Source organism: Halichoeres trimaculatus, unplaced genomic scaffold, assembly GCF_033239565.1.
Source record: "Halichoeres trimaculatus isolate MK-OKI-2021-1 unplaced genomic scaffold, fHalTri1.1 fHalTri1_scaffold_14, whole genome shotgun sequence".
NCBI lineage: Eukaryota > Metazoa > Chordata > Actinopteri > Labriformes > Labridae > Halichoeres > Halichoeres trimaculatus.
The window spans coordinates 6911922-6939217 of NW_027437192.1; the positions used below are offsets into that span (position 1 = coordinate 6911922).

The window sequence follows — 27296 nt, forward strand, 5'->3', positions numbered from 1 at the left end:
TACTTCCTTTATTTATCCCCTTGGGGGATTCAGGAGGGGTCACAGCAGCAATCAAGAAAACAAAAGTAAGAAAGTGTATAGAAAGTGCAACAAGGTCCATAAGAAAATAGATGCTGACAGCTTGTCCATCATTGTCCAGTTCAGCCAGCCTCCACCTCCACAGGGTCCAGGACTGAGCTTCTTCAGCAGTCTGTTCAGCCTCTGTCTCCTGGATCCTGTCTGCTCACAGCAGGTAAAGCTCTTCCAATGTGGTGTTGGTGTCTAATGTTAGCTCCGTTAGCCATGTGATAGCATGATGCTACTCTGCCTTCTGGTATTCCCTCTGTTGCTGGGTTAGCACGGCTAGCTCATCCATTTTATTGGAGAAAGGTCTTACGTTCCCAGTAACGATGGATGGAAGGACAGGTCGATGTCGTAACTTCTTAGCTCACACCTCAGTACCAGCATGTCATCCTCACCTTGTGGGGTAACATCAGGCCCTGCATCAGTTAGCATTGACATGCTACAGGCTGCCAACATTTAATTCATTTTATTATTCATTTTATTCATTTAACTTTATTGATTTTATTCATTTTTTTAAACAATGCAGTCAAGGTTACATGTAGGATCTCCAGACAAACACAGGAGCAAAAACAGCAAAAAATATCACTGAAGACAAAACCAGTTTGGTGTCCATGACCAACAGATGAGCGATACAAATTAATGACCCACTCCAAACACAAAAAGAGATTTGAAAAAATTACAAGAAACGAACAAAGAAGATAGAGTCACAGCAACAGGCAGCCACAACCAACAGGGCGGTGCCTAGAGTAAACCTGGGGTTAAACCTTAGCTCATCTGTGTATTCTGCTCCAGAGGATAAGTACAGCTTGGGGGGGGGGGGGGCATACATGATTTGGGGTCTTCAAATTTCTAAATTGACTTTTATGTTTTTTTCAAAAGTATAATACTTTACCTTTAATTAGATAGGTGAGGACAGTAGATACAATAAAAGGTGCTTTATCAAACAAAAATTACTTATTTACTTAGTTGCTTACTTACCTCTCACCCTTATTTCTTAGAAAATGTCCAAGGTATTAAAATGTTTTTTTTTTTTTTTTTTTTTTTTTAGGGTTATGAAAATTATAGCTTACATCTTCCCATACATAGGTTGTACATATTTAAAACTTACATTTCAAACATTTTCACTTTTTGCTTGTGACCTGGACTGCATTTTGTTGGTCATTTAAAGGTTTTATTGTTAATTTCAGTGTGATTCAAAGCCAACCAAAGACTCCTCCCTGGTGTGTGTGTGTGTGTGTGTGTGTGTGTGTGTGTGTGTGTGTGTGTCAATGTGTCTTTCATCAATGATCACGCAATGAAACACAAAGAATTCATTTCAAGCGTTTAAGATTTTTATTGTTTCCTTTTGATGTTAACGATGAGCATAATTTCCACTAGAAGGCACGAGCCTTCCTTTCCTGCGGAAACTCTTCCGATGGGTTTTAATCAGCATAAGCCAGTCCTTGAGTAGAGAGCTCTGCCTCAGAGAACAAGGCGCTGGGTGGCAGGGAAGAAGAAGGGAAGGGACAACCTGCTGCTGCTGAGGCACGGCTTCGTGTTTGACATCCTGCATGATAATTCATTTCGCCTTCCCTGCCTTCTGTGCAGCTTTGGTTGTCTTTCCAGCAGTTGCAGCCTTTTTCACAACCTGCTTGATGACACCGACAGCAACTGTCTGCTTCATATCACGCACAGCAAAGCGCCCTAGGAGTAAGAGAGAAAGAGAGTCAGTCAATTGTTGTTAGGGAATTTAAATTAATCTAATTTTAACATTTGGCCTGCAGAGATTGACAGGCCTCTGAGCCACCCCCTGTGGGCTACTCAAAAACTTTCAGTTTGTTGTTTCAGTCTGTTTATCTTTCTTGCAATATTTTTCTTTTCAGTGCTACCCCACTGCCCTCAGACCTGCCACACTTACCTAATGGGGGATATTCAGAGAAGGCCTCGGTGACCATGGGTTTTTGCGGCTTCAATACAATCATGGCAGCATCTCCAGACTTGACAAACTTGGGGTTGTCCTCAAGCTTCTTGCCAGAACGACGGTCCACCTTTTCCTGGAGCTCCTGGAACTTGCAGGCAATGTGAGCAGTGTGGCAATCCAGCACAGGTGCATAACCTGCATTGATCTGTCCGGGGTGGTTCAGGATGATAACCTGCAAGAGGACAAAACACCAGAAGGTGAAAAACTAACAGTGGACTGACCAGTAAAGAAAACCACTGAGTCTTCTCCTCAGAGGGAAAGAGTAAACACTTTCAATTCAATCTTCTAAAAGATCTCATCAATGGTCTTGTTCAAACATTAAGTATGTGGTCTCATGGTCTAAAGTCGTTTTTCCCTATCTGCAATCCGTAGGGCATCATTAGTCTGTACTGTCTTTATGTACTGGCTCTATATTTTTAAAGTGGTCAATGTGTTAACAGGCATCTAGTGTGAGCCTGGCTTCCATCTCTATCCCCAGACTCACTTGTGCTGTAAAGGTGTCAGCTTCCAGTGGTGGGTCGTTTTTGCTGTCACCGGCCACATTTCCACGGCGGATTTCCTTGATGGACACATTCTTGACATTGAAGCCCACATTGTCACCAGGCAGGGCCTCAGGCAGGGACTCGTGGTGCATTTCCACAGACTTAACCTCAGTGGTCAGGTTGGGGGGAGCAAAGGTGACAATCATGCCAGGCTTCAAAATACCGGTCTCAACACGGCCGACAGGGACGGTTCCAATACCTACGAGAGAGCATGGGCAAGAAGTTTCAGGTTGATGCTTAGGGAATTTCAAAGTAAATTGAATTAGAATCTGGAGTAATAAAATGTGTTATGATGCTAGATGAAGTAGGATTTCTTCTTACCACCAATTTTGTAGACGTCCTGCAGGGGCACACGCAAGGCCTTTTCTGTTGGGCGAGTAGGGGGCAGGATGGCATCAAGAGCATTTAGCAGGGTGGTACCACTGGTGTTACCCTCTTTGCGCTCAATCTTCCAGCTCTTGAACCAGCTCATCTATAAACAGAGTTTAAGTTTGATCAGAATGCCATCCAAAGCCAAAACCTTTTACATAGCTTCAGAACACAAGACATTCTCACCTTGTCACTGGCCTCCAGCATGTTGTCTCCATGCCATCCAGAGATGGGGACGAAGGCAACAGCGTTGGGGTTGTAGCCGATCTTCTTGATGTAAGTGCTCACTTCTTTAGTGATTTCCTCGAAACGGGCCTGGCTGTAAGGGGGCTCAGTGGAGTCCATCTTGTTGACTCCAACGATGAGCTGCTTCACACCAAGGGTGAAGGCCAGCAGGGCGTGCTCACGGGTCTGACCGTTCTTGGAGATACCGGCCTCAAACTCACCAACACCGGCAGCAACAATCAGCACGGCGCAGTCAGCCTAAAGATTAAATGACAACATTAGAACAAACATGCACAGGAGCATTTTAAGTCTTCATGAGTCAGAAATCTGCGTCCATCTTTACCTGAGAGGTACCAGTGATCATGTTCTTGATGAAATCTCTGTGTCCAGGAGCATCAATGATGGTCACGTAGTACTTGTCGGTCTCAAACTTCCACAGAGCAATGTCGATGGTGATACCACGCTCACGCTCGGCCTTCAGTTTGTCCAGCACCCAGGCGTACTTGAAGGAGCCCTTGCCCATCTATGGTGATAACATAAATTAAGCAAGATTGTGAGAACAGTTAAGACAGTTTTAATGAAGCTAGTTTATAAACAAAACTGAAAATTAGTTTAGATCTTATCCATCACTTTGTAAGGTTGAGGACGTATTCCTTCTCAGATGAAATAAAACTACATGAATCTCTTGTCAGCGTTCTCTCAGTACGAATAGTTAAAGGTGTGCATTTTGATCAAAGTGGTTCAGGTACATTTAATAAGAAAAATCATGTAACATTCTTCTCAAGGTGTAACACCAAAACATTATGAGCAGTAAAATATCACTAAAAATTTAGTTTTGAGTTTGTGTGTGTTCAATTGGTGGCATTAGATAAAAGAAAAGAGGAATTTCATGAAAATAGATAGAGGAGAATTTGAGTAATTTGTCTAAAGTTTAATTGCTGATTAACAACAGATTTCATTTCAGTGTCCCAGTGACCCACCATTACTTATTTTTTGATCATTTTTTATCTCTATTTGTGTGTTTATCTTTTTTTTTTTGCCTTGTATTGACTAAGTCCCTTTGAACCTTTCATGTTTCTGACCGTCCTCTTTGAAGCTCTTTGGGCTGCATGCTTGTAGGTACAGCTGGATTACTCATCTTTCAACAGCAGGTGGCAGCTGTTACAAAGCAAATACTGGGAGCAGCCACATCCGCCACACCTTTGTCAAAACCTGTATTTTCAGGCAATGAGTGTCACAGGGCCTCATTGTACTGAGAACTTACAAAATGTTACAAAAAGAACATGTGTGAGAAATTCAGCTGTAGACCTTTTGTGGCACCGTTACAGACCTCAGCGGCTTCCTTCTCGAACTTCTCGATGGTTCTTTTGTCGATTCCTCCGCACTTGTAGATCAGGTGTCCGGTGGTGGTGGACTTGCCGGAGTCGACGTGGCCGATGACCACGATGTTGATGTGAATCTTTTCCTTTGCCATTTTTATTCAGAAGTATCTCGCAACGCTGGAAGCAGAAAGGTGACTTTTAAGTTTCAGGATTTGCCCAGACAACAATATGATTGAAGTACAACCAACATTGAGGTAAGCTAGCATAAGCCAATGTGAACATGACTGGCCACGTGGGCTAGCATTAGCTTGCCGGTGGTTACATACTTTGAGGCCTACCGGCTAAACTAATCCAGACGAGTAACTTTATTCTTTTCAAAACTATGAACACTCAAAAAAGTTATTCTTGGTAGGTGAAATTCTTCTTTAAGACTGTAAGTCCAAAATCTGTAATAAAATGTAGTTTAATCAGTCATAAAGAATTTAAGTGTTGTGCACAAAGCTTTTTCTACTCAATCTTTATCTTCGATGATGAGGCACTTTTTGAAAAGTTTAGTTGGTTTATGTTTCACGTTTTTTTTCTTGTTTAAAGAATCTAAAACTTAAAAATCTAAAAATGTAACAATCAAAAAGTAACCCAAGTTTTTCTAAGCGAATCTTGGCCTTACATGTTACTCTTTAAAGCAAAGTCACATTGTCCGATGAAAAATAGGGAAAAATCGAAAATTAAAGTACATCACAGTATATAATTTGACTAGATCTTCTTTAATTGTTCATTGTCTTTCAAAATTTGACCTTCAATCAGAAAAAAAAGTATTTTTAATGTTAAGGAAAAAACCCTTACATCACATGTTTCATACTAGCTGTTGCCACGTGGTCAGATCCCAGCACTCACTTAAAATCATAATTAACTATTGTCTAATGCAATAGAGATGTTAATACATTTATTTAAAAAAAAAAAAAACTCTGATTAAAATCACTTTAATTAGAAGAAATCAAAGCTATCTTTTTAAGGTATGGTTCAGGTATTTCAGGAGCTAAGTTTGGGATATGACTCACCTGGGTGCAAGGCAATCTGGAGGTGGTGGATGTTCGTCGTCCCCGTCTCGAACTGCGTCGTCCCAAAGTGCTGTTTCTGTAAAAAGTGGACTCTGGGAACCGCCTTTTTTTATAAAGCCCTCCCCTTGTTTTTCTGGCTTCGATCAGATTCTGCGCATTGCCTCCAGGTTTTTTTTCGTTGCTCAACTCTCACATTTGCATGATTATACAAGCTTAAACTGTCAGCACCGGTGTCACAAGAGCATAGTTGACTAACAAGTTAGGCTTGTTGAGTCTTGTTGACAGCAGATTACAGGGCACACCTTGAAATTCTTCACAGTACTGCCTCTGTTTTCTACAAGGAGTTTCTCATCTCAGAACAAAAAAAAAACAACTTTTTAAGAATAAAAGCCAAGCGTTTATCCTTTTTTAGGTCTAAACCAACTGTCTCTAAACATGTCCTCAAAGATAGTCGTGATAATTTAAGTTTATCAAATTAACAAAACCGAGGTTAGCAATGATCATGATGTCCCCGCCATTGCAAAAACCTCCCCTCTGATTGGTTTGAACATAAGCCGGTTCTCGAGTAGAGAAGACAAAGGGTGAGTAAAAAAGGAAGGAAAGGGGATGAGCCAGCCTCTTGTTGTCTGTCCTTTATGATCATTTCATCTTGTCGACCTTCTGTGCAGACTTAGATCAGAATAGAATAGAATAGAACTTTATTGTCATTGTAACAAGTACAACAAAATTGAAGTCACAGCAGCAATCAAGAAAAACAAAAGTAAGAAAGTGTATAGAAAGTACAAAAAGGTCCACATGAAAATAGATGTTGACAGCTTGTCCATCATTGTCCAGTTCAGCCAGCCTCCACCTCCACAGGGTCCAGGACTGAGCTTCTTCAGCAGTCTGTTCAGTCTCTGTCTCCTGGATCCTGTCTACTCACAGCAGGTGAAGTTCTTCCAATGTGGTGTTGGTGTCTGATGTTAGCTCCGTTAGCCATGTCTGTGAATAGCATGATGCTACTCTGCCCTCTGGTATTCCCTCTGTTGCTGGGTTAGCACGGCTAGCTCGTCCATCTTATTGGAGATAGATCTTAGGTTTCCAATAACGATGGATGGAAGGACAGGTCGATGTCGTAACTTCTTACCTCACACCTCAGTACCAGTGCGTCGTCCTCACCTCCTTCTCCTCACCTTGTGGGAAGACATCAAGCCTTACACCAGTTAGCATTGACACGCTACAGGCTGCTAACAGCTGAGTTCACATGTAAACAGTGCAACCATGGTTACTCGTAAGATCTCCAGACAAACACAGGAGAAAAAGTAGTAAAAATATCGCTGAAGCCACAAAAAGTTTGGTTGTCCATGACCAACAAATGAACCATACAAAGTAATGATCCACTCCAAATACAAAGATTATGAAAAAGAGATGAAAATATTACAAGAAACGGACAAAGAAGAGAGAGCTGCTGCAAAAGGCAGTCATAGCAAACAGGGCGGCAGCTAGCAACCCTGGTCGTTGCCTTCTTTTTAACTGACTTTGTGGCACCGACAGCTCCTTTCTGCCCCATGTTTGGCAGATGTCATGTCTTTTCTTAGGAGGAAAAAGGAAACCAACCACAGGTTTACAAGATAAATGTCATATCAACGGGCCAGTTCTGCCATTTCATTCATTGAAGTCATCACATGCCAATAGAAAGAACAACATGTCGTGTTTATTTGATACCTTGAGGGTGTCATAAAAGTCTATCAAAGAGCTTTACAGTTTTTGTCTTTTAAAAGATCATAATCTACACACATAATAAACCCTTTTGGTACGGCCACACCAGGTGCAAATTTGCATCGAGATTACATACAAATTCAATGCAAAGACGCGTTTGGGGCGTCAGACTTCTCTACGCTTGAGTTGAAAATAATGAACTTTCGACATGAATTTGTGAGGCTGTGCTGCGGCAGCCAATCAGTAATGATATTCCCCCACAACGTCATTGATTTGATGACGCTGGGGGGGAACCACCACCTGCTCCGACTCCAACCCTGCCGGAAGATGGAGGAAATAATCTGTGCGGTGTGTCATTATTTCAGAGTTGTACAATACGAAGTGTGTACTCTACAGAGACCGGACCCCTTCATTATCCCTAGGGAGACCTCCGGGAACATGGGTCAGGGGGTCGAGGATGAGGTCGCAGGGAACAGCCAGGCAGGGCCAGTGGAGGTGGATTACCAGGGAGAGGCAGCAGGCCTTGATTGTGATCTCCAAGGCTTTCACACACTCTCCTGTCGTGCTTCTGAAACCACAGCTCATTGTTTTTTAGATGCTCGTTTGGGCTTTCTGTCTTTAAATGAGCGGGCTCTCTACTCTGCCTGCACAGTGACGCGCGTCAGTCCCTCAGCTTGTCAAAATAGTCCAGCATCCAGACTCGGCTATCACACGGCGCGTTACAGGTGTGACGCGCATTTAAATTCGCAAATTCGCATCTGGTGTGGCCGTGGCATTAAAGTTACAATGAAATAAGTCATGTTTGACTGCATGTTGGAAATACGGCTGAGACAAGAGACCTGTCTGGAATGTTAACAGACAAGATCATTTCCTTTCACAGAAAATACTAAATCTAAAATAATGAAAAAAAAATGACCCTGAACACAGCTGGAAGCATAGTTTGTAAGTTCGAAGTTAAAAGAAGAAGAATAAAGTAGTTTATAAGGATGCCCTGTCTACAGTGAAGCATGGCGGTGCCTCCGTGTGATGCTCTGCAGCTGCTTTGCTTCTTCTGGCACTGGAAACGTCTCACACGAGGAGGGAAAGATGGATTCAGTTACTTTTCAGGAAATTCTGTGAGAAAATTTCATGTTCTCTGTGAGGAAGCTGAAGCTTTGGTGCTATTAGATCTTCCAACTGGACAAAGATCCAAGGCAAGTCTCGGCTTGGTCTCAAGTGAAGTCATAAAATGTTTTAGATCAGCTATCAACTGATTTGGACCTAGTTGAAAAAGTGTTGAAATTTGGAACTGAAGGGTTGTAAACTTAGCTTATAAATCAGATAGAATTTGCAATAAGGAGTGGTTATTTTTGAGTGAAACTGTTGGTGGAAACCAGCTAATCAGGACTGCAAGTGAAACTATAACAACCCCCTCCTCAAGTGTATGGTCCAGCAAAGGAGAGCCAGTTCTTCAGGTCAGGACACAGCTGCTGATCTACATTTGAAAGAATGGGAGGAACATTACCAGATTGCAAATTCACATCCTGACATTATCAAATGGTCTTACTTCCTCTTGACTGACAGGTTTGGACAGGTCAATGTAAATGGTACACTCTCTACAGTTAAAAAAAGTAGGCTAGTGCAAATGTACGAAACTGTGAATAAGTAATCGCTTCAAACTTTCCTTCCTCCCTACTTCCATCACTTTACTTCACAAACAGTCTGCGATAACGTAACACAATGCTTTAGTGTATGAGCAGGAGGGCTGTCTTATTTTTGCTTCATTTTTAATGACATTGATTTTACCACATTGGTATGTTTTATATTTAATGACATGTTCTGTGTCTCTGGCATGCCACAGTGAACACAACTTTTTTCAGTTAATTATTTTACTACAGAAATTTACGTAATTGGTTTGAAGGTATGAATGAATGATAAGTGAATGAATGATTATTAAATTATTATCTTTTAAAAGAGCTCAGAGAGAGATGAGAGGTAAAACTTTTCCAAAAATTTGGGCCAAATACAGCTGCTTTTTGGACTCTGCTTTTATTTCTGAAGGGTCAGTTCACCAGTCAGAACAAAAGTATTAGTCTTAGTCTTGTTGCAGCAGCTCTCTCTTCTTTGTCCGTTTCTTGTAATTTTTTCATCTCTTTTTTGTGATCTGTGTATTTGGAGTGGATCATTACTTTGTATGGTTCATTGTTGGTCATGGACATCAACTTTTTTTGTGACTTCAGTGATATTTTTTATTTTTGCTCCTGTGTTTGTCTGGAGATCCTACATTTAACCATGGTTGCATTGTTTACATGTGAACTTATCTGTTAGCAGCCTGTAGCATGTCAATTCTAACTGGTGTAAGGCCCAATGTTTCCCCACAAGGTGAGGAGAAGTGACGACATGGACCTGTCCTTCCATCCATCGTTATTGGGAACGTAAGATCTGTCTCCAATAGGATGGTCAAGCTAGCTGTGCTAACCCAGGTACAGAGGGAATACCAGAGGGCAGAGTAGCGTCATGCTATTCACAGACATGGCTAACAGAGCTAACATCAGACACCAACGCCACATTGGAAGAACTTCACCTGCTGTGAGCAGACAGGATCCAGGAGACAGAGACTGAACAGACTGCTGAAGGAGCTCAGTCCTGGACCCTGTGGAGGTGGAGGCTGGCTGACTGGACAATGATGGACAAGCTGTCATCATCTATTTTTATATGGACCTTTTTGAAATTTCTATACACTTTCTTACTTTTGTTTTTCTTGATTGCTGCTGTGACTTCAGTTTTGTTGTACTTGTTACAATGACAATAAATTCTATTCTATTCTATAATATTTGTGGGATCAAATGTTATTCTTTTTTCTGTCAGGTCTTTGTTACCCATTTGTGACCCATTTGTAAACCAGCCTCTCAGTTTTCTGGTCTAATCTAAGGATGCACTGATCTGATCCTGGTATCTGTCTAGTGAGGACTCAAAAAGTTAGATCAGATCTGTGGTTAAGAGCTGATCCAAGCCTGATCTCTTCAACTCTGCCCTGTGTCCTTCCATGTTTACAACAACCTTGTGTGTGTTTTCAGATTAGAGTTCAGTGAATTTGCTGAGCAATGAATCACAAAGAAGACATTGTCATTTGGCAATGTTTAAGATTTTTATTGTATTGTTTTGAAGTTAATTATGATCAGTTTCCCCTACAAGGCACGAGCCTTCCTTTCCTGCGGAAACTCTTCCGATGGGTTTTAATCAGCATAAGCCAGTCCTTGAGTAGAGAGCTCTGCTTCAGAGAAGACGGCGCTGGGTGGCGGGGAAGAAGAAGGGAAGGGACAACCTGCTGCTGCTGAGGCACGACTTCGTGTTTGACATCCTGCATGACGATTCATTTCTTCTTGTCGGCCTTCTGTGCAGACTTGGTGACCTTTCCGCCACTTGCGGCCTTTTTCTCAACCTGCTTGATGACACCGACAGCGACTGTCTGCCTCATGTCACGCACAGCAAAGCGACCTGGGAGTATGAGATAAACCAGAGTTAGTTAGAGGCTTAAAGATGAAACTAAAGCATACTATTTTGATTGATGTCATCTCACCATTTGTTTTTTTTATTTGTCCTTGAAATTATATTTAATAAACCAGTCTATGATCATAACACTTATGTAATTAATCAATTCCATTACAGGTTAAATTAACTTTTTCTATATCACAATGCCCCCAAACCACTTTACAAGATGTCATCTGGGTTTGTTTACATACGGGTAGTAGAGCATTACAGAGTTATGGCATGGGTTATAACAGCAGCTGCAGCCCTGAGTTACTGATGGCTTAGCTGCTAAAGCTAAGACACAACATATGACCAAGATTAAGAAAAATATCATTAATACTTTTAACCAAAGTCGGTGGGGGTGTTGAAAGAGACATTACGCCTCCCCAATTAAGATTTGTTTATGCTTCTGCATAAAATCAACAGCGTTGCTTGTGCCATAGGTCTGTGTAGCCCTTTTCCAATGCAGGAGCCTAGACTTGTAAAATGGCTAATCAAACCAAAAGTGTTTTTTATATGTTTCTTTTCTGCTTTAATACCTTTATTTAGATAGGCGAGGACAACATATAAAGCACAGGGAAAGAGTGACATGTGGGAAAGAGGCCACAGGTGCTTGCACAAGGGCTGGCTCTTCCTAAAAAAAATTTCAAACCAGTCAGTAACCAGGTTTTGTTTTGTTTTGTTTTTTTGTTTTTATGCAAAGGTCAGCTTTTTGAGTAGGTTTGTATATGGTGCACAGTACTTCCAGAACCAGCCTCAAGTGGACACTCAAGGAACTGCAATTCGTCCTAACTTGTCAAGGCTTGAGTGGTTCCGTTGTCTTCCATTTCTTAAGTGAGTTTCTTTCTTGTTTTTAAATAAAATAAAAACAATAACCTAATTCCTGTATGTTGTGTCCCTTTATTATTACCCATGCAAACAGCTTTTTACTCACCCAGTGGAGGATACTGGGAGAAGCTCTCAACACACATGGGTTTTCCAGGCACCATGGTGATGATGGCAGCATCTCCAGACTTGAGAGCCTTGGGGTTGTCCTCAAGCTTCTTGCCGGAACGGCGGTCAATTTTCTCCTTGAGCTCGCTGAACTTGCAGGCAATGTGAGCAGTGTGGCAATCCAGCACAGGGGCATAGCCCTGGGAGATCTGACCGGGGTGGTTCAGGATGATAACCTGCATAAGAACAGGGTACGAGGAGACATAAAGAGAGCTGTTAAAAACCAACACACAGAGTTTCAAAACATTCATCATTCAGCCTCCCTGTTACCATAGCCTAAAGCTTCCTCATAACATAAAGAAGAAGGTATTATCCTAATTGTTCCGGCTTGATATCTTCCCTTTGTCAGCTTTGTCGTAGCTTTTTCTTAGTATTAAATGATCTCAGGCTGGTGTCTGAAAGGCTTAATAGCAGTTGCTGTCTCTGTAAGATCTCCCTACATTGCATAATATAGCATTCTAGAAGCCTCCTTCGCTGTTGCCATGTTTCTGACATCCAAAATTTCACAGAATGCCCAAGTAAAGACTCATCAATTGACATGAGGAAAATTTAGCAGAACATAAAGTCATGCGCTAAAGCTACATTAAAACATCTGGTAGCTTTTCAATCAACAAACCTTGTCTTCAGACTGTATTTAGCATAATGAGTGACATAATGAGTGGAGCGAGACCAGGAGTCAACAGGTTTAAAGTTTGACGTGAACCAGGAGAGGATCATTTTGGGGGTGAGAAGTGCAGGAACTCCTCGGTTGTGACTCAAACTGTCTAGCCGCCCTATAAACCAGACTCAACACGCAGATGGTGCGAGCTGATCGATGAGAGAGCGTGCTGCCATCCTGTTATTCCCCTCAGGCTCACCTGGGCAGTGAAGTTTTCAGCAGCCAGTGGAGGGTCGTTCTTGCTGTCACCGGCCACATTTCCACGGCGGATTTCCTTGACGGACACGTTCTTGATGTTGAAGCCCACGTTGTCACCGGGCAGGGCCTCAGTCAGGGCCTCGTGGTGCATCTCCACAGACTTAACCTCAGTGGTCAGGTTAGGGGGAGCAAAGGTGACCACCATACCGGGCTTCAGGACACCAGTCTCAACACGCCCAACAGGGACAGTTCCAATACCTGAAAAAGAGAGGAAACCATTTCCCATTTCACCTTTTTTTGGGCAAATGACAGATAAATGACTTAAAAGTGGGGTTCTGGGGGGAATGAGTTTTTGACTTGTTAACTTTGTTGTACGATTTGATCGTCCATGTGATGGCACATGGCAGTGAGATGTAAGCTATGTTAAATGTGTGACATGTTTGTCATATCACAAACATGTTAAAACCAGTTCTGCTGGAACGTGGCAGATGCATGAACAGGAGTGGTTTCAGTGCTCACAAAACTTTCCAGTCCGTTCAGTTCCACTGTTGTAATTGGCCTCTTTCAACTAGATGCAAATCTACCTAGAACCACCCCCAACGGTCTGAGTTCCTGTTAGAGAGTTTAGGGGCTGTGTCCTCAGAGCTACACGTACAAAAAAGCTCTCCAATATCATTTGAGGCTGCTGGTGCTGTTGCTGCCGCAGAATTTCAGGTGAGTGACTCAGCTTTGTGAGTGAATTTTTGGGACAACTTGACAAGCATGTAACATGGGTGGTTTCTTTTCTTGAATTGACCCTTTTCAGATTTTGAATACCTGACATTTCCAGATTCATCTGTCATAATCTGACTTCAATAGTCACAGAATTTTAACGCTTGCATTTGTAACTTCAGTATGGAGTCAGAGCCTCGACTACAGAGGTTTAATGATAACAGGGAGGAGAGGGGTTTTGATGCATGCCTTAAATCGGACTATTTCTGAGTTTTCTAATCAGGTACATGAATTTTACCTTTTTTAAGGGCGGGCTTGATTTCTGTTTGTTGATGTTTTCTGAGTCATGAGTTCCTTGATTTTTAGGTTCAAAAGTTTTTTTTCTTTATTTTTTTCTGTTGAAACTTTGAAGTAAGTCTTAAGGCTTTAATATTCCTTGTCAGATAGAGAAACTGATTCAAAAGCTCCATTCTAGATTATATATATATATTTTTGTTTCGTTATTTCAAATCCTTGTCTTCATCCAGAGTTTGTCATGCTGAAACCTGACACTCCTTACCGCCGATCTTGTAGACGTCCTGCAGGGGAAGACGCAAGGGCTTGTCAGTGGGGCGGGAAGGAGGCATGATGGAGTCAAGAGCCTCCAGCAGGGTGGTACCACTTGCACCACCTTCCTTGCGCTCAATCTTCCAGCCCTTGAACCATGCCATCTAAAATGGAGGACATGAAAGGAGCGGGAATGAGACAGGAAATGAAGACTCAAGGGGTAAGGATTTTTTATTTGAATGAGTATTTGATCAGATGGTGCAGAACAGAAATCTCTGAAAATTTTTAAAAGATAGAACTTTAAAAGTCATTAGTCTGTTACCTTGTCGCTAGCCTCCAGCATGTTGTCTCCATGCCATCCAGAGATGGGGACGAAGGCAACAGTGGCGGGGTTGTAGCCGATCTTCTTGATGTAGGCACTCACTTCCTTAGTGATTTCCTCAAAACGCTTCTGGCTGTAAGGGGGCTCAGTGGAGTCCATCTTGTTGACTCCAACGATGAGCTGCTTCACACCCAGAGTGTAGGCCAGCAGGGCGTGCTCACGGGTCTGACCGTTCTTGGAGATACCGGCCTCAAACTCACCAACACCAGCAGCAACAATCAGCACAGCACAGTCGGCCTTAAAAGAAAGATTTTTTAAGTCCCATGCATATTTTTAGACCCCCTTATGATGTCACAAATCTATAAGGAATCAGACAAAAGGTGCATCTCTACCTGAGAGGTACCAGTGATCATGTTCTTGATGAAATCTCTGTGTCCAGGGGCATCAATGATGGTCACGTAGTACTTGCTGGTCTCAAACTTCCACAGAGCAATGTCGATGGTGATACCACGCTCACGCTCTGCCTTCAGTTTGTCCAGCACCCAGGCGTACTTGAAGGAGCCCTTGCCCATCTAAAGAGGTCAAGACAACATGATTAGCGCTTCTTAGAAAACCGCAATTTGATTAGCCAAAGATTATTTTTAAATACCCCTTTCCTTTGCAGGAAAAACAACAATTCCCTCTTTATATATTATCTAAGTGATTTATTTTAAAAAGGGTTGAGGCCTGCCTTTTGTTTCCTAAATATTAGCTGACGCCCTGTAGATAGAAAGTAAATAGATATATGTTTGTATATTAAACACCTCTAGGAAACTTAATGGAAAGTTCAAAAGGTGTTACAATCACAGAGCAGAAGCAAAAAAAAAGCTTTTTTTTTTACATTGAGACTTTCTAACATAGGTATTTACTTTGGGCAAAATATTGCTAACAATTTCATTTGTTCATGTGATGTTTAATCAGTCAGTTTGTGAACAAATAGTCAATGCCAACTTAAACATTTTCTTAAATGTGTTAATTTTTGGATTTAAATATATTTCACCCCCTTTCAGATGTTCCTCTTTTTGAATAGTTGTTTAACTGTAACTTTATTACGAAGCTTTTATGTGAGTTCAAATGTCAAGTGACTGGAGTCAGGGGCTTTTGTAAGCATGAGAAGGACAGTTCATATCTTTTAACAGCAGGTGGCAGTTTAAACCAAGTTATTTCACAGGGCAGTTACAGACACCACACCCGTTTCCCCACATTTCTATTGCTGAAACACTGCCTCTGCATTGATGAGCTCACAGTAACTGTGAATCACTTCCACGGAACCGTTACAAACCTCAGCGGCTTCCTTCTCGAACTTCTCGATGGTTCTTTTGTCGATTCCTCCGCACTTGTAGATCAGGTGTCCGGTGGTGGTGGACTTGCCGGAGTCGACATGGCCAATGACAACAATGTTGATATGGGTTTTTTCCTTTCCCATTTTGATTTACTGGACAATAAAAAACATTAGGAAGGGGTTACACGACTCGAAGAAGTCATAGTGAAATTAAAGCTTCGTTTCATAAACGGTTGAGCCAAGTGACCGTTGTGACCTGATGTAATAAAAATCTGTCACACTTTTTGGTACTTTCTGTGTCACAGAAAAGCCAAAAAGAGACATTGTAACTGAACCGTTATTAAAAATATGTCCATACATTAGCTTTACACGTCAAATGTCTCGTGATAAATCTCCACCCTGTCAAAACTGCGGCATAAGTTAGCTAACGTTAGCCTGCAGCTGTTTAATCGTATCCAGTTTAACAGTCAACTGTGGCTTTAAAGTGCACTTTATTAACATTTCAATCCAAATTGTATCACTTTTGAGCACAGATAAGTCGAGAAACGGTTGTTGCACTCTCATTTTGTCCAGATCTCGTGCACGCCCCCGCGGCGAGGAGACACTGGTGAGTCACGCGCCATGTGCTCGATGCCGGCTGCATGTCCTCCATGTTGCGCCGGCAGCCGCCATGTTAAAATCTGATGTAAGCGCGCGCACTCGGCGCTGTACAGCCAGCACTAGGGTGGAAGGAAGCGCGTTCACGAAAGTAGAAAGAAAGGACTACCATGACTGGCAGAAAGAAAAATCTGGCAACTCAGAGCCTGAAGTCATAATTGCTGTTTTCTTTTTGCTGTTTGAAGGAAGCCTCTTTATCAGCTTTACACATAACGCCTAAATTACCATGCAGAACAATTTCTTGGATATTTAAGCATTTATAAGGTGAGCAAGCATGTTTACCTTTTTCTCAGCAAGTACAATATTTATTGGCTCAGGTATTAAGCATGTTATAGTCAGTCAAGATGTCTGACATTTAATTCCACTGCTTAAATTTTGTGCTCCACACACTCAGCTCATCTGTTTACATGCATTTTTAGAAAGCTTACATTAAGTTTTATAAGTATGACATTTAACCAACCTGTGTCGAGCTATGAAGACGTCCCCTGATTAAGAACGGAGGAAAAAAAGGACAGAATGTTATCTGTACAGAGTTTTTATACTGAACCAGGGGAGAGGGAGGGCTGTGCATGGTCTCTTGTTGCTGTCAGACTAAAATACGGGGTGCCATTGGCTGGGAGCGTAAAACTCCTATCGAGGCGATTGGATGACAAGTGCATCACCGGACACAGATAGCACGGTCAAAAAACAGCTGCATATACAGGCTCGCCTGTGACAGCCAAAAAGAAACCAAGTGTAGCACTGAAGGACAAAGACAAGCTATTTTCAATTTTTTCAAAGACATTTATTTTATTAGTTACCAGCAGCTTTCTTTCCAATTAAATTTGTGGCATTTTTAACATCAAGATACTGTTCTAAACCATTTCCAACTTAAACTTAACTGAGAAGCAATGTCATTGATTCAGGTAGGTGACAAGGCCACAAAAGTTCTTTTTTCCTGCGAAAACTTTTGCGATGGGTTTTTATCAGCATAAGCCAGTCCTTGAGGAGAGAACTCTGCCTCAGAGTAGATGATCCAGGGTGGGGGGAATAGAGAGGGGAAGGTGTGGCCCGCTGCTGCCGGCACACATCTCGTTGCTGGATGTCCTGCACGATCATTCATTTCTTCTTCTGGGCCTTCTCTGCAGCCTTGGTTGTCTTTCCACTCACTTCCTTGGTCTCGACGGCCTTGATGACACCGACAGCCACGGTCTGCCTCATGTCACGCACAGCGAAACGACCTGAAAAGAAACAAGAGGTAAGCAGTTGGCATTTGCTTGTATTTCTGATTAACTGTATTAGAGCTCTGCTAAAGTTGGTATGGGAGGTTTACAGATACATACCAAGGGGAGGGTAGTTGGAGAATGGCTCCACAACCATGGGCTTCTGTGGGATCATCTTGACGATGGCAGCATCTCCAGACTTGACAAACTTGGGGTTGTCCTCAAGCTTCTTGCCAGAACGACGGTCGATCTTCTCGATGAGCTCAGTGAACTTGCAGGCAATGTGAGCGGTGTGGCAATCCAGCACAGGTGCGTAACCTGCGTTGATCTGTCCGGGGTGGTTCAGGATGATGACCTGCAGAAAAATTTAGAGTTAAATCTCTAGTAATCAAACCCATCCTGGAAGTGAAGCATTTGTGTTAACACTTTTTAAAATCTCAAAACAAACCTGGGCATTGAAGTGATCGGCTCCCTTGGGTGGGTCGTTCTTGCTGTCACCTGCAACGTATCCACGACGGATTTCCTTGACGGACACATTCTTGATGTTGAAACCAACGTTGTCACCGGGCACAGCCTCAGGCAGAGACTCGTGGTGCATCTCCACAGACTTAACCTCAGTGGTCAGGTTAGGGGGAGCAAAGGTGACCACCATACCAGGCTTCAGGACACCAGTCTCAACACGACCGACAGGGACAGTTCCAATACCTTAAGGGAAACGCTCTATTACTTAAAATTCACCATTTTAGATTCTGACATGTACTGTTAAATGCAACATTTAATTCTTACCGCCAATTTTGTAGACGTCCTGCAGGGGCAGACGCAGGGGCTTGTCTGTGGGACGAGAGGGGGGCAGGATGGCATCAAGAGCCTCCAGCAGGGTGGTACCGCTGGCGTTACCCTCCTTGCGCTCAATCTTCCAGCCCTTGAACCAGCCCATCTACAAACAAGTCAGAGAGTCAGAGAGGGTTCAAGTTTATTTAGAAAGCTCTTTTAAGTCAAAACCTTTTCCTTAGCTTCGAGGCACAAGACTTTATTCTTACCTTGTCACTGGCCTCCAGCATGTTGTCTCCATGCCATCCAGAGATGGGGACGAAGGCAACAGTGGCGGGGTTGTAGCCGATCTTCTTGATGTAAGTGCTCACTTCCTTTTGGATTTCCTCGAAACGGGCCTGGCTGTAAGGGGGCTCAGTGGAGTCCATCTTGTTGACTCCAACGATGAGCTGCTTCACACCAAGGGTGAAGGCCAGCAGGGCGTGCTCACGGGTCTGACCGTTCTTGGAGATACCGGCCTCAAACTCACCAACACCGGCAGCAACAATCAGCACGGCGCAGTCAGCCTAAAGAGTAAATGACAACATTAGAACAAACATGCACAGGAGCATTTTAAGTCTTGAGTCACGAACTTTAGTGCATCTTTACCTGAGAGGTACCAGTGATCATGTTCTTGATGAAATCTCTGTGTCCAGGGGCATCGATGATGGTCACGTAGTACTTGCTGGTCTCAAACTTCCACAGAGCAATGTCGATGGTGATACCACGCTCACGCTCGGCCTTCAGTTTGTCCAGCACCCAGGCGTACTTGAAGGAGCCCTTGCCCATCTAAAAAGAAATACATTTGATTTATTTTTCAGTTACAGTATTTGTGATGATTGGTGACTTAAATTCTGTATTTATCAATAGTTAATCAATTAAACAGCAATCCTCTGTATGTTCAACACAAAACTTGAGTATAGGAGTTACCCAGCAAAGTAATTTTGCTTCAACTTAATTTATGACTTTTAAAAACATAGAATTCTTTTGTTTTGTCAAATGGCAAATTGTAATTGACACATAATTTTTTGTTAAATGTCGTGAACATAATATTCTGCTTTTGTACTCCAGCTCCGGGCCTGTGCTGAAATAAGCGCTCAGTCACCGTCACTGCTTTCGGCGCTAAGCCCCACCCCACGTGCGCGCACCCGGCTGCCGGACAGTAGGGCTCAGAAGAGGCATGCTGACGCCGCCATCTTAGTTCTAACTGTTCTTACAGATAAGACGAGAAAATATTCATATGCTTACCTCAGCGGCTTCCTTCTCGAACTTCTCGATGGTTCTCTTGTCGATTCCACCGCATTTGTAGATCAGATGACCGGTGGAGGTGGACTTGCCGGAGTCGACATGGCCAATGACCACGATGTTGATGTGGGTCTTTTCCTTTCCCATTTTAGTTTCTATGACGACAAAAAAGTCACAACCGTTAGCTTTTGTCGAAGGATGCAACCAGGGTAATCCTTTTGGCACATAATTAAAAAGCAACTAGCTTAATAGATATGAGATGTAAGCGAAACCATGTTGCCTCAGTCATACCCGAAATTAAACCCTACATTTACACTTTTGACATTCGATTCGCCATTATACGTTCAACCTCACACTAAGGATCAGTTTATAACTTCGAACCATATTAAAAACGTATCATTACTGAACTTTGAAGCATGGTAGCCGTTAGCAGGCGGTGGCTGCTAGGCCTCACTCGGCCACAGGCCAGGCGAGACACGTGTTACTGAATGGGCCACGTCGTATAAAGTTACAAAGACTTCCAAATATTCCGAAGCTATTTTGTCCACAGTCCTAACACATGCCAACTGGAAACAGGAGCAGTTGTTTCAGTGAGAGGAAGACCAGTGATGCCGTTTCAGCATCCTCGGTTCTCTCCATTACTAGATCCTCTTTGTTCCTTTCCCCCCACATTCTCTCCTCCCTTTTGTTAGAAACTCTCTAATAAAAATGTTAACCGCTCAAACTCGATAAACTCATAAAAAAGAGAGCAGCATCAATCATTGAGAAGATTGACGGTGACAGCTAGCTGAAGTTGAAATCTCCTAAAAATCCACAGGTTTGTGTTAAGTTACATAACAGAAAAGTTTTCACTATTAAAATATCAAATATTCAAGGATTCCATTTTTTAAAACACTTTTTAGCTTCTACATCAATTACTAGCCTCTTCTCTAGCCTAGCTGTCATTTATGAATCAAAGCATAACTTACCGGTGTTTCTGGGTTTTCACGGCCAAAGCTGCTGCCCCTAGCCAGGTAACAGAAAGAGGAAGAGTCGGGGCGGACGGGGAGGTTTTATACTAAATGGGAGGCGGCCTGACTTCCGTCGCCCTCCCCGGTGCAGACCCCGCAAATCACACACATTCCTGCAAAAAACGTCAGCACGCCACCGGATGAAGCGCTTGAAACATGCATGATGTCTCACTACTAGGATTTTGGTTCAATCTGTGGTTCAAACCATGAAGCCAGGATTGATGATACGATATCCAAACACAGACCGTTCAAATCAATAATTTTGACAACTTAACGGCTCAAAAGTGGTCAGCATTTCAGAAAGAAGAACGGATTGCTCTGGAAGTTGTTTCTGACTTATTTTTTTTAAATACTACAAAAATTTTTTTTTTTATTTAAAAATAAAAATATTAGTTAAACATCTTCTATTATTATTATTATTATTATTATTATTATTATTATTATTATTATTATTATTATTTAAATATAATAACCAAATCAACAACCTAAATCTAATTAATTCCATCAACATTTTGTGTGAAAGGCTCGTTGCAGTGCTATAACAAAATTCTTAATAAATTAACCTCACATTAACATTTTAAAGCTTTTTCTTGAGTGAATCAAATGTAATGTTTTAGCATCCTATTGTTTGCCTAAATATGTGTTCAGTGTTGCTAAATAGTATCATTTTATTAACGCTTTCACAGACAGTATTTTGAGTATTGTTCTTTGTTTTGACAGTTACAGAGGACATTTTAAGCTTAAACTTTGAGTAGCCTACTTAGATACTGAATATGAGTCCAAAACTATGTAACTTTTTGTAAAAAGAATAATAAGTTGACTGTATTTTAACAGGGCCAACAACAAATATATTGTAAAATATTATATCAAATTCAGCGTTTATTTTTTCACCAGCCCTCAAGCCTACAGTCTTTCTTCTAGACCCTTGTTGACCCCTCCCCCTGCGTCACCCAACCCCTGCAGTTAATACTGAGACGACTCACCAGCCTGACAAGATTAACTAAATCTGAGATTTGCATTCAAAGAGAGCCCAGACCCTGAAAAGATGAACTCATGCTGCCTTTTCAGACACCTCATCTGCTGCTTGTTTACATTTATAACAGATGCATTTACAAGTGTTTGGTTGAATTAAACAAAGGTAGAGCCCACTCATTTGGTAAATAACAAGAACATTTGAATGATCTTCTTCTTGACTTGTTATCCTAAGTATACATCAGGATTCAGACTAATTTCAATTTGAATAAAACAAAACTTTGCGTTAAACATAAATAAAGGCCATTGTAGCCACTAGGATGCTCCAAGGAGGTCAAGATGATGGCTTCTCCTCTTCCTCCAACATCACTTTGGCATGAAGCCCAGTTTAGAGGCAGCTGGCATCCTCTGCTACACACACACACACACACACACACACACACACACACACACACCCGCACATATATATATCTCAGACACACACTCACTACTCGCTCCCAACAGTTCAGGTATCAGCCACTTGGGTTTGGCAGCTGCTGCTCTCACTCAGTGGAGAGCATGGCCACCATGAGGGCAGGACGAGGGGCAGCCTGGGGGAGATGTGAGGACAGGAAGGAAGTGGCAGCAAAAGTCATGAAAATCTTAATGTTAAAACTACTTATTTATACTTAAACTAAACTGAGTTTCTTTCCTGTTGAGTCTGTGCTCAACCATAAATTTGTTCTTCTGTGATTTATAGCCATTAATTAACCAGTTCGACAAGTTTTGAAAAGCATTACTTTGTTTTGAAATAGCAGCCAATAATTGTTACCACAGTAGTGAATAGCTGCCATTCATAACCTGAGGCTTAGAAATGTGGTCTGAGCGAGTTTATAGAGCACGGTATGTGGGACTCGTGTGACCTGGCTTGGCTGTGATCCAGTGCTGTGCTCACCACGTCAGGCATTTTTTTGGCTGTGTGTAGGATCCTATTATGAAGGGCTTTTGAGCATAAAGCGGCATGAATATTAAATAAGAGCTCCTGTTGTCTCTGCTTCCTGAGATTTTCCAACATGGTTACAAAATGCCATTTCACTATATTAAAGAAGTACTTTTTTTTTTTTTTTTACAAGTCTACGTCAGCGTTCCCAGTTTTAGGGGTTTGGTCTCCTCGATTTCAAAGTTTTAACACAATGGCCAGAATTTTTTTTGTCATTACTGTCAGTGTGGGGCCTTTTAATATTTCCTGATATCTCCCAGATATTTCGTTTTAATTGTCTTTTCAGGAATTTCATTTACTGAAAATAAAGTGTGTCTAGTAACGCCTCACAAAACTACAGACTTTAGGTTACCTGTACAAATCTACAGCTCTGTACATTCTGCTGAAACTCAACAACTCTTACAACTGACATCTTTGAATTAATCTTTGAGTCTTTAATGGTGTCACATTAGAGGACACTAGACTCGAATACTTCAGAAAGCAGGATAAGAAATATTTTGTGTTTTAAATGCTGTTTGTAGGTCAAAGAAATTTTAAAATTAATCCTGATAAAATCCTGATCCTGCCATAAAAACATCCTGACATATTTTCCTCACACTGCCCCCTAGTGGAGAAAATGTTCCTTGGTCAGAAGCAGAGTTTGCTGATGTCCACACAGCACGTAACGCTGCAGAAAACCTGTCTGCAATGATGGCACAAGTCTGTTTCTGTTTGACCTCATTTAAAGACAGTTTTTTCCAGAAATCACTGAAAAAAAAAAAAAATCACAAATAGAGCATTCATATGATACTTTCATGGTTAATAAGCATGTTAGAAAGAGCAGCTGGCCCTTGGTCATTTTCAGAAAATTGGAAAAAAGTTGTACACCCATGATTTAGACTCTGGTAAAATCAGTTTTAGCTCCAAAAAGATTTGTTCTTTTGTCTTTTTATTTGTAATTTTCAGCCCTTAGTAACCCTCTCTAAGTTAACAACACACTGCAGCACACGTCACCTGTCAAAGCTGACTTTGAGCTTGACTCAGCATGTATTCTACTAACCAGCTGTCTGTGTACAGTTTTAAGGTTACTTTTTTAAAGACCTCTCTGGCAGAAATCCCACAATCCTGACCTCTAAACAAATTAAAGGCTTATGATTTAACCCTTAGGAAAACCGTCCACTTGAGTAATACACAAAGTGAGGTTGTGGCCTACATTATTAGTGAATCATTAATGTTATCTACTTTCAGTTTTGGCCTTTATACTGTAAAGGGTGACTAGTTGTGCAATATGAAGGTAAACCATTGAAACTCTACAGTGACAGCTCTCACTAAGGGCAAATAAAAATCGAACAGGTTTCTCCACCTGGGAGGGATTTTTCCCTAAAGGGTCTGAGGTAGTGTGTGTGTCTAGAAGGGATTCCGTCACCAAACAAATCTGCTCAGACAGGTAAATGAGTTAAAAGTGGTAAAACTTGGTTGAGGGACTCTCGACAGTGAAGAGACAGAGAGGGACATGAACAAGGCAAGTCTGTGTTGGTGACAGGGAGACCCCTCCCTGCCCACAAAAGGTGGAGCAGAGAAACTTGGCAGCGACCCAGACGTGAGCTCACAGTTCAAGCTGAAGAGTAGTCACCAAAGTGCTTGACCTCTTTTAACTGAGAGCAAAGGGAGGAGGCTGAAGCTCTGTCGTCAATGCCAAACTACTGGAACACTAGTTTTAAGCCACCATGTGACTCCACAGGCAAGATCTCAGAGTTATTACCGTCATACTTCAGATAAAGTTAGTCATCACTCAATGTTTCCTATCAGGAAGTGCCAGGTCAAACTTATCATATCAATCTTACAGTTTGAGCTCATAGGGATCGTAAATATCTGTGCATAAAGGCAACAGAGACAACACACCTGTCAGCACAGAAAACATACATTCTCTACATGTCACTCCATGTGCAGGCGAGTCAGTGATGGTAATGATTGAACAAAGTACGACAGCTGTGCTCTTATTTCAGGCACTAACAAGAGGAGAGGGGAGAAGGAGTGTGAGTGAAAGGGAGAATGTGATTTAACAGGCCGGCTGGCAGTCGCTCTCTGGCAGCACGTCAGTGATGAGTCATTGGGCATGTGTGGTGTTCATAGCAACAGGAAAGATCTGAACATTTGACAAAAAAAAAGAATGCTGCCTCTTGGTACAGACAAATTAAGTCGGATTTTGTAATAATGTTTTTTAAAACCTTATATCTACATGACTTTCAGGGTGGTCAAAGTTTTGCCTCCCTGTTCCAACACAATAATAATAATAATACAACTTTTGAGTCTTTGTGTTAAAATAATTAAAAGTTCAAATGTGCTCTCTTTCAGACTCAACACCACCCATTTTGGACACTGATGTAGGATGAGGTTGAAGTCCATGGTGAGGCCGTGAATCAAGCTTTTCCACTCCTATGTGAGGACAACACATCTCTCCCCTGATGACTGGATATCAACATTCTGCAATGAGAAAGGAGGAAATCACACTTCCACTCCAAAGTTGGGGACACATTATAATTTGGCCAAAGCAGAAAAGCATTAACTTGACTGGTGCTGAGGTGGTGTAAGGGAAGAAGAAAAGATTTGACTATTTAAAGAAACTTTGAGTTATGGAAGCCACGAGCAAAAAAAAGGTGAATTTTTAATTTGTTGATATAAAATTTGATAAGTCGTTCTTTAGGATCTTAAAATAAAAATCACACCATGTCTACGAAAAAACTTTTTTAGTGTAACTTTTTATAGGAAATACGAGGTTGCAGGTCAACTTCATTTTTTATTTATTTATTTGTTCATCTTTATATTTGGTTATTTTAATGTAAGAAATGTAAAAACAATAATAAGAAAAAATTATTTAAAGACCCCTGTATGTGAAAAGCACTTTATAAAAAATCATTATAAAAATCTATTTGTTTTGTTTGGTTATTCTATCTGTCTTTATATAAAATGCTGCTCGGTGCCCTCTGATGTAATACTCTGCAAATAGTTACTACCATCACTAATACTTATATGTTAACCATACAAACACAGACAGTAGTATGTACATAATCATCAACAAGTTTGCACAGTAGTATAACTTAATCTTGATACTTCAGAGTCCCTTTTATCTGCCTGCAATGCAAACTCATGTCTGTGTGGGTGCAGAGAGAGAAAAAGCTTTGATTGCCTCTGACTGATGCCAACAATCAGATGATCCCACAGTTCTGGCATTCATGCGCATACAGGGAGTTTTACTTCATCAGAGTGTTAATGGTAAAACGCTGCATGCAATTACACTCGGAGCCTAGGCAGGAAACAGTTAATGCAAATACAGCACATTTGCAACACACAGCTATTCCACGTCTCTTGTTGCATGCAGCTCCTTCGACACCCAGTTCACACTTGCAAATAAAGTATTTCCATTTGGTATCCTGGCTAGCTTCTGCAGCATGGCTTCTTTGTAAGCTTTTACTTAAGGTGCTGCAGATGATTTCATTCACCTACTTCTGCTGATGAAGAAAGAGGAGAGGAGGGGCGTCTCTCTGTCATTTGAATTCTTCAAGACATCTTAATGTGTCTGCTGTAGATCTATCTATCTATCTATCTAGCTATCTATCTATCTATCTATCTATCTATCTATCTATCTATCTATCTATCTATCTATCTATTTATTTATTTATTTGTTTATTTATTTCATGATCAAATTGACCATTATTTTCACTCCAAATGCTTGAAATAAATGTGATTTTATTTAAAGGTGTTCTTGCAATCCTTTAATGGTGGTTTAGTAGTTCAATACTACATTATTTTGTAGAAACACGCTTTATTTGTTTTCACAGTGAGTCTATGCCCTTATTAGCTAAATTTTCCCAGTATGTGGGGAAAATTAGGCTGACAGAAAAACACACAAAGGTATGACTCATTCATTCTTTTTTTTTTTTTTTTTTTTTTTTTTTTGATATGATGACCTAATAAGACCAAAATTATCAATACCCTTGCCCTGGGCAATACTGTTTCCTGCAGCTCTTTCAAACAACATTACATGCCTTTATATATCTATATTGTTTTCAAATAATACAGAGGTTTAATAATAATAATAATAATAATAATAATAATAATAATAATAATAATAATAATAATAATAATAATAATAATAAAAATATCTGATATTACATTTCAAGGGTAGTGTCTCAGTGTTTAAATATTTCATTTACATACAAGAACAGTATATAGGCTATGCCATGGCTCTATCTAGGCCAGTCAAACTACTGCACTGTCATCAAAAATTTATCAGGTCAGAGTCAACATACTACCATCATGACTCAAAGGCTATGATTGCTTTAAGTAACAAATACAGTTTGAGACGCCAAGATAAATACAAAGGGATCACTCTGGTGTGCTGTTATCTCGACAGGAGAAAATTGATGTAAGTTAAAAACGTATACATCTTTATTTTAGCAGCAGCGACAGCAAGTTACAGAGTATTAGTCCCCATTCATAAAAAATGATAATGTTGGCTAGCTGCCGTAAACCCTCCAGTTGGTTGGGTGGAAATAATGTAATGAGACGCATAATAAATGAAAAGAAATATTGATCTAGCAACGCCAAAAAATAAATTACTTCAATAAGGTGGTATCCGCCTACAGTGAATTTTGGAGGTAGTAAAACGGCTCAGAGAACAAGCAGAACTAAGCGTGGAGAAAAACGCGACGGGGGACAACATTTCTCGTAACACTACAGGGGTTGCGTCACAGATAACATCCGGGTAATTCATCTGGAAATCTGATGCAAGCTCCGAACTGCTTCCTGACATCGAGGAAAAATTCTGTTATACCGAATAATTTAACGTTTTTCTTTAAAATGAAATAAATTGAACACAAATTAAACAAAATTAAAGTCAAACTAAAGAAACCTCCCAGATAAGTGACCATGCAGCGAAATATATA

At 41.2% G+C, this 27296-nt stretch overlaps 3 protein-coding genes across 3 annotated transcripts; all 3 read right to left on the reverse strand.

Annotated features, from left to right (window-relative positions):
- Nucleotides 1–1606: 1606 nt before the first annotated feature.
- LOC141802759 (elongation factor 1-alpha-like) lies at nucleotides 1607–4648 on the reverse strand. Its single transcript, XM_074686481.1, has 7 exons — nucleotides 4490–4648; nucleotides 3503–3682; nucleotides 3121–3417; nucleotides 2887–3037; nucleotides 2508–2764; nucleotides 1961–2195; nucleotides 1607–1746 (listed from the first exon to the last, which is right to left on the reverse strand). Exons 1-7 carry the CDS (start codon nucleotides 4631–4633, stop codon nucleotides 1622–1624), a joined length of 1389 nt encoding a protein of 462 aa, XP_074542582.1. The 5' UTR covers nucleotides 4634–4648; the 3' UTR covers nucleotides 1607–1621.
- Nucleotides 4649–10339: 5691 nt separating this feature from the next.
- LOC141802705 (elongation factor 1-alpha) lies at nucleotides 10340–16760 on the reverse strand. Its single transcript, XM_074686339.1, has 8 exons — nucleotides 16614–16760; nucleotides 15497–15649; nucleotides 14568–14747; nucleotides 14176–14472; nucleotides 13867–14017; nucleotides 12598–12854; nucleotides 11682–11916; nucleotides 10340–10714 (listed from the first exon to the last, which is right to left on the reverse strand). The coding sequence occupies exons 2-8, from the start codon at nucleotides 15638–15640 to the stop codon at nucleotides 10590–10592; spliced, it is 1389 nt and encodes a 462-aa protein (XP_074542440.1). The 5' UTR covers nucleotides 15641–15649; nucleotides 16614–16760; the 3' UTR covers nucleotides 10340–10589.
- A 155-nt stretch (nucleotides 16761–16915) lies between these two features.
- LOC141802706 (elongation factor 1-alpha) lies at nucleotides 16916–20513 on the reverse strand. The gene is made up of 8 exons (XM_074686340.1): nucleotides 20379–20513; nucleotides 19414–19565; nucleotides 18775–18954; nucleotides 18396–18692; nucleotides 18142–18292; nucleotides 17804–18060; nucleotides 17476–17710; nucleotides 16916–17373 (listed from the first exon to the last, which is right to left on the reverse strand). Exons 2-8 carry the CDS (start codon nucleotides 19555–19557, stop codon nucleotides 17252–17254), a joined length of 1386 nt encoding a protein of 461 aa, XP_074542441.1. The 5' UTR covers nucleotides 19558–19565; nucleotides 20379–20513; the 3' UTR covers nucleotides 16916–17251.
- Nucleotides 20514–27296: the final 6783 nt, after the last annotated feature.

What these genes read in the sequence shown, in the direction of transcription:
- LOC141802759 (XM_074686481.1), bottom strand. Translation starts at nt 4,633, where the DNA reads ATGGCAAAGGAAAAGATTCACATCAACATCGTGGTCATCGGCCACGTC. An exon ending in TCGAGAAGGAAGCCGCTGAG is followed by an intron (nt 3,683 to 4,489) that starts GTCTGTAACGGT and finishes TTATCACCATAG; the next exon opens with ATGGGCAAGGGCTCCTTCAA. An exon ending in CTCTGAATATCCCCCATTAG is followed by an intron (nt 1,747 to 1,960) that starts GTAAGTGTGGCA and finishes TCTTACTCCTAG; the next exon opens with GGCGCTTTGCTGTGCGTGAT.
- LOC141802705 (XM_074686339.1), bottom strand. Translation starts at nt 15,640, where the DNA reads ATGGGAAAGGAAAAAACCCATATCAACATTGTTGTCATTGGCCATGTC. An exon ending in TCGAGAAGGAAGCCGCTGAG is followed by an intron (nt 14,748 to 15,496) that starts GTTTGTAACGGT and finishes TGACCTCTTTAG; the next exon opens with ATGGGCAAGGGCTCCTTCAA. An exon ending in CTGAAAACTTCACTGCCCAG is followed by an intron (nt 11,917 to 12,597) that starts GTGAGCCTGAGG and finishes GTTCTTATGCAG; the next exon opens with GTTATCATCCTGAACCACCC.
- LOC141802706 (XM_074686340.1), bottom strand. Translation starts at nt 19,557, where the DNA reads ATGGGAAAGGAAAAGACCCACATCAACATCGTGGTCATTGGCCATGTC. An exon ending in TCGAGAAGGAAGCCGCTGAG is followed by an intron (nt 18,955 to 19,413) that starts GTAAGCATATGA and finishes ATTTCTTTTTAG; the next exon opens with ATGGGCAAGGGCTCCTTCAA. An exon ending in CTCCAACTACCCTCCCCTTG is followed by an intron (nt 17,374 to 17,475) that starts GTATGTATCTGT and finishes GTTTCTTTTCAG; the next exon opens with GTCGTTTCGCTGTGCGTGAC.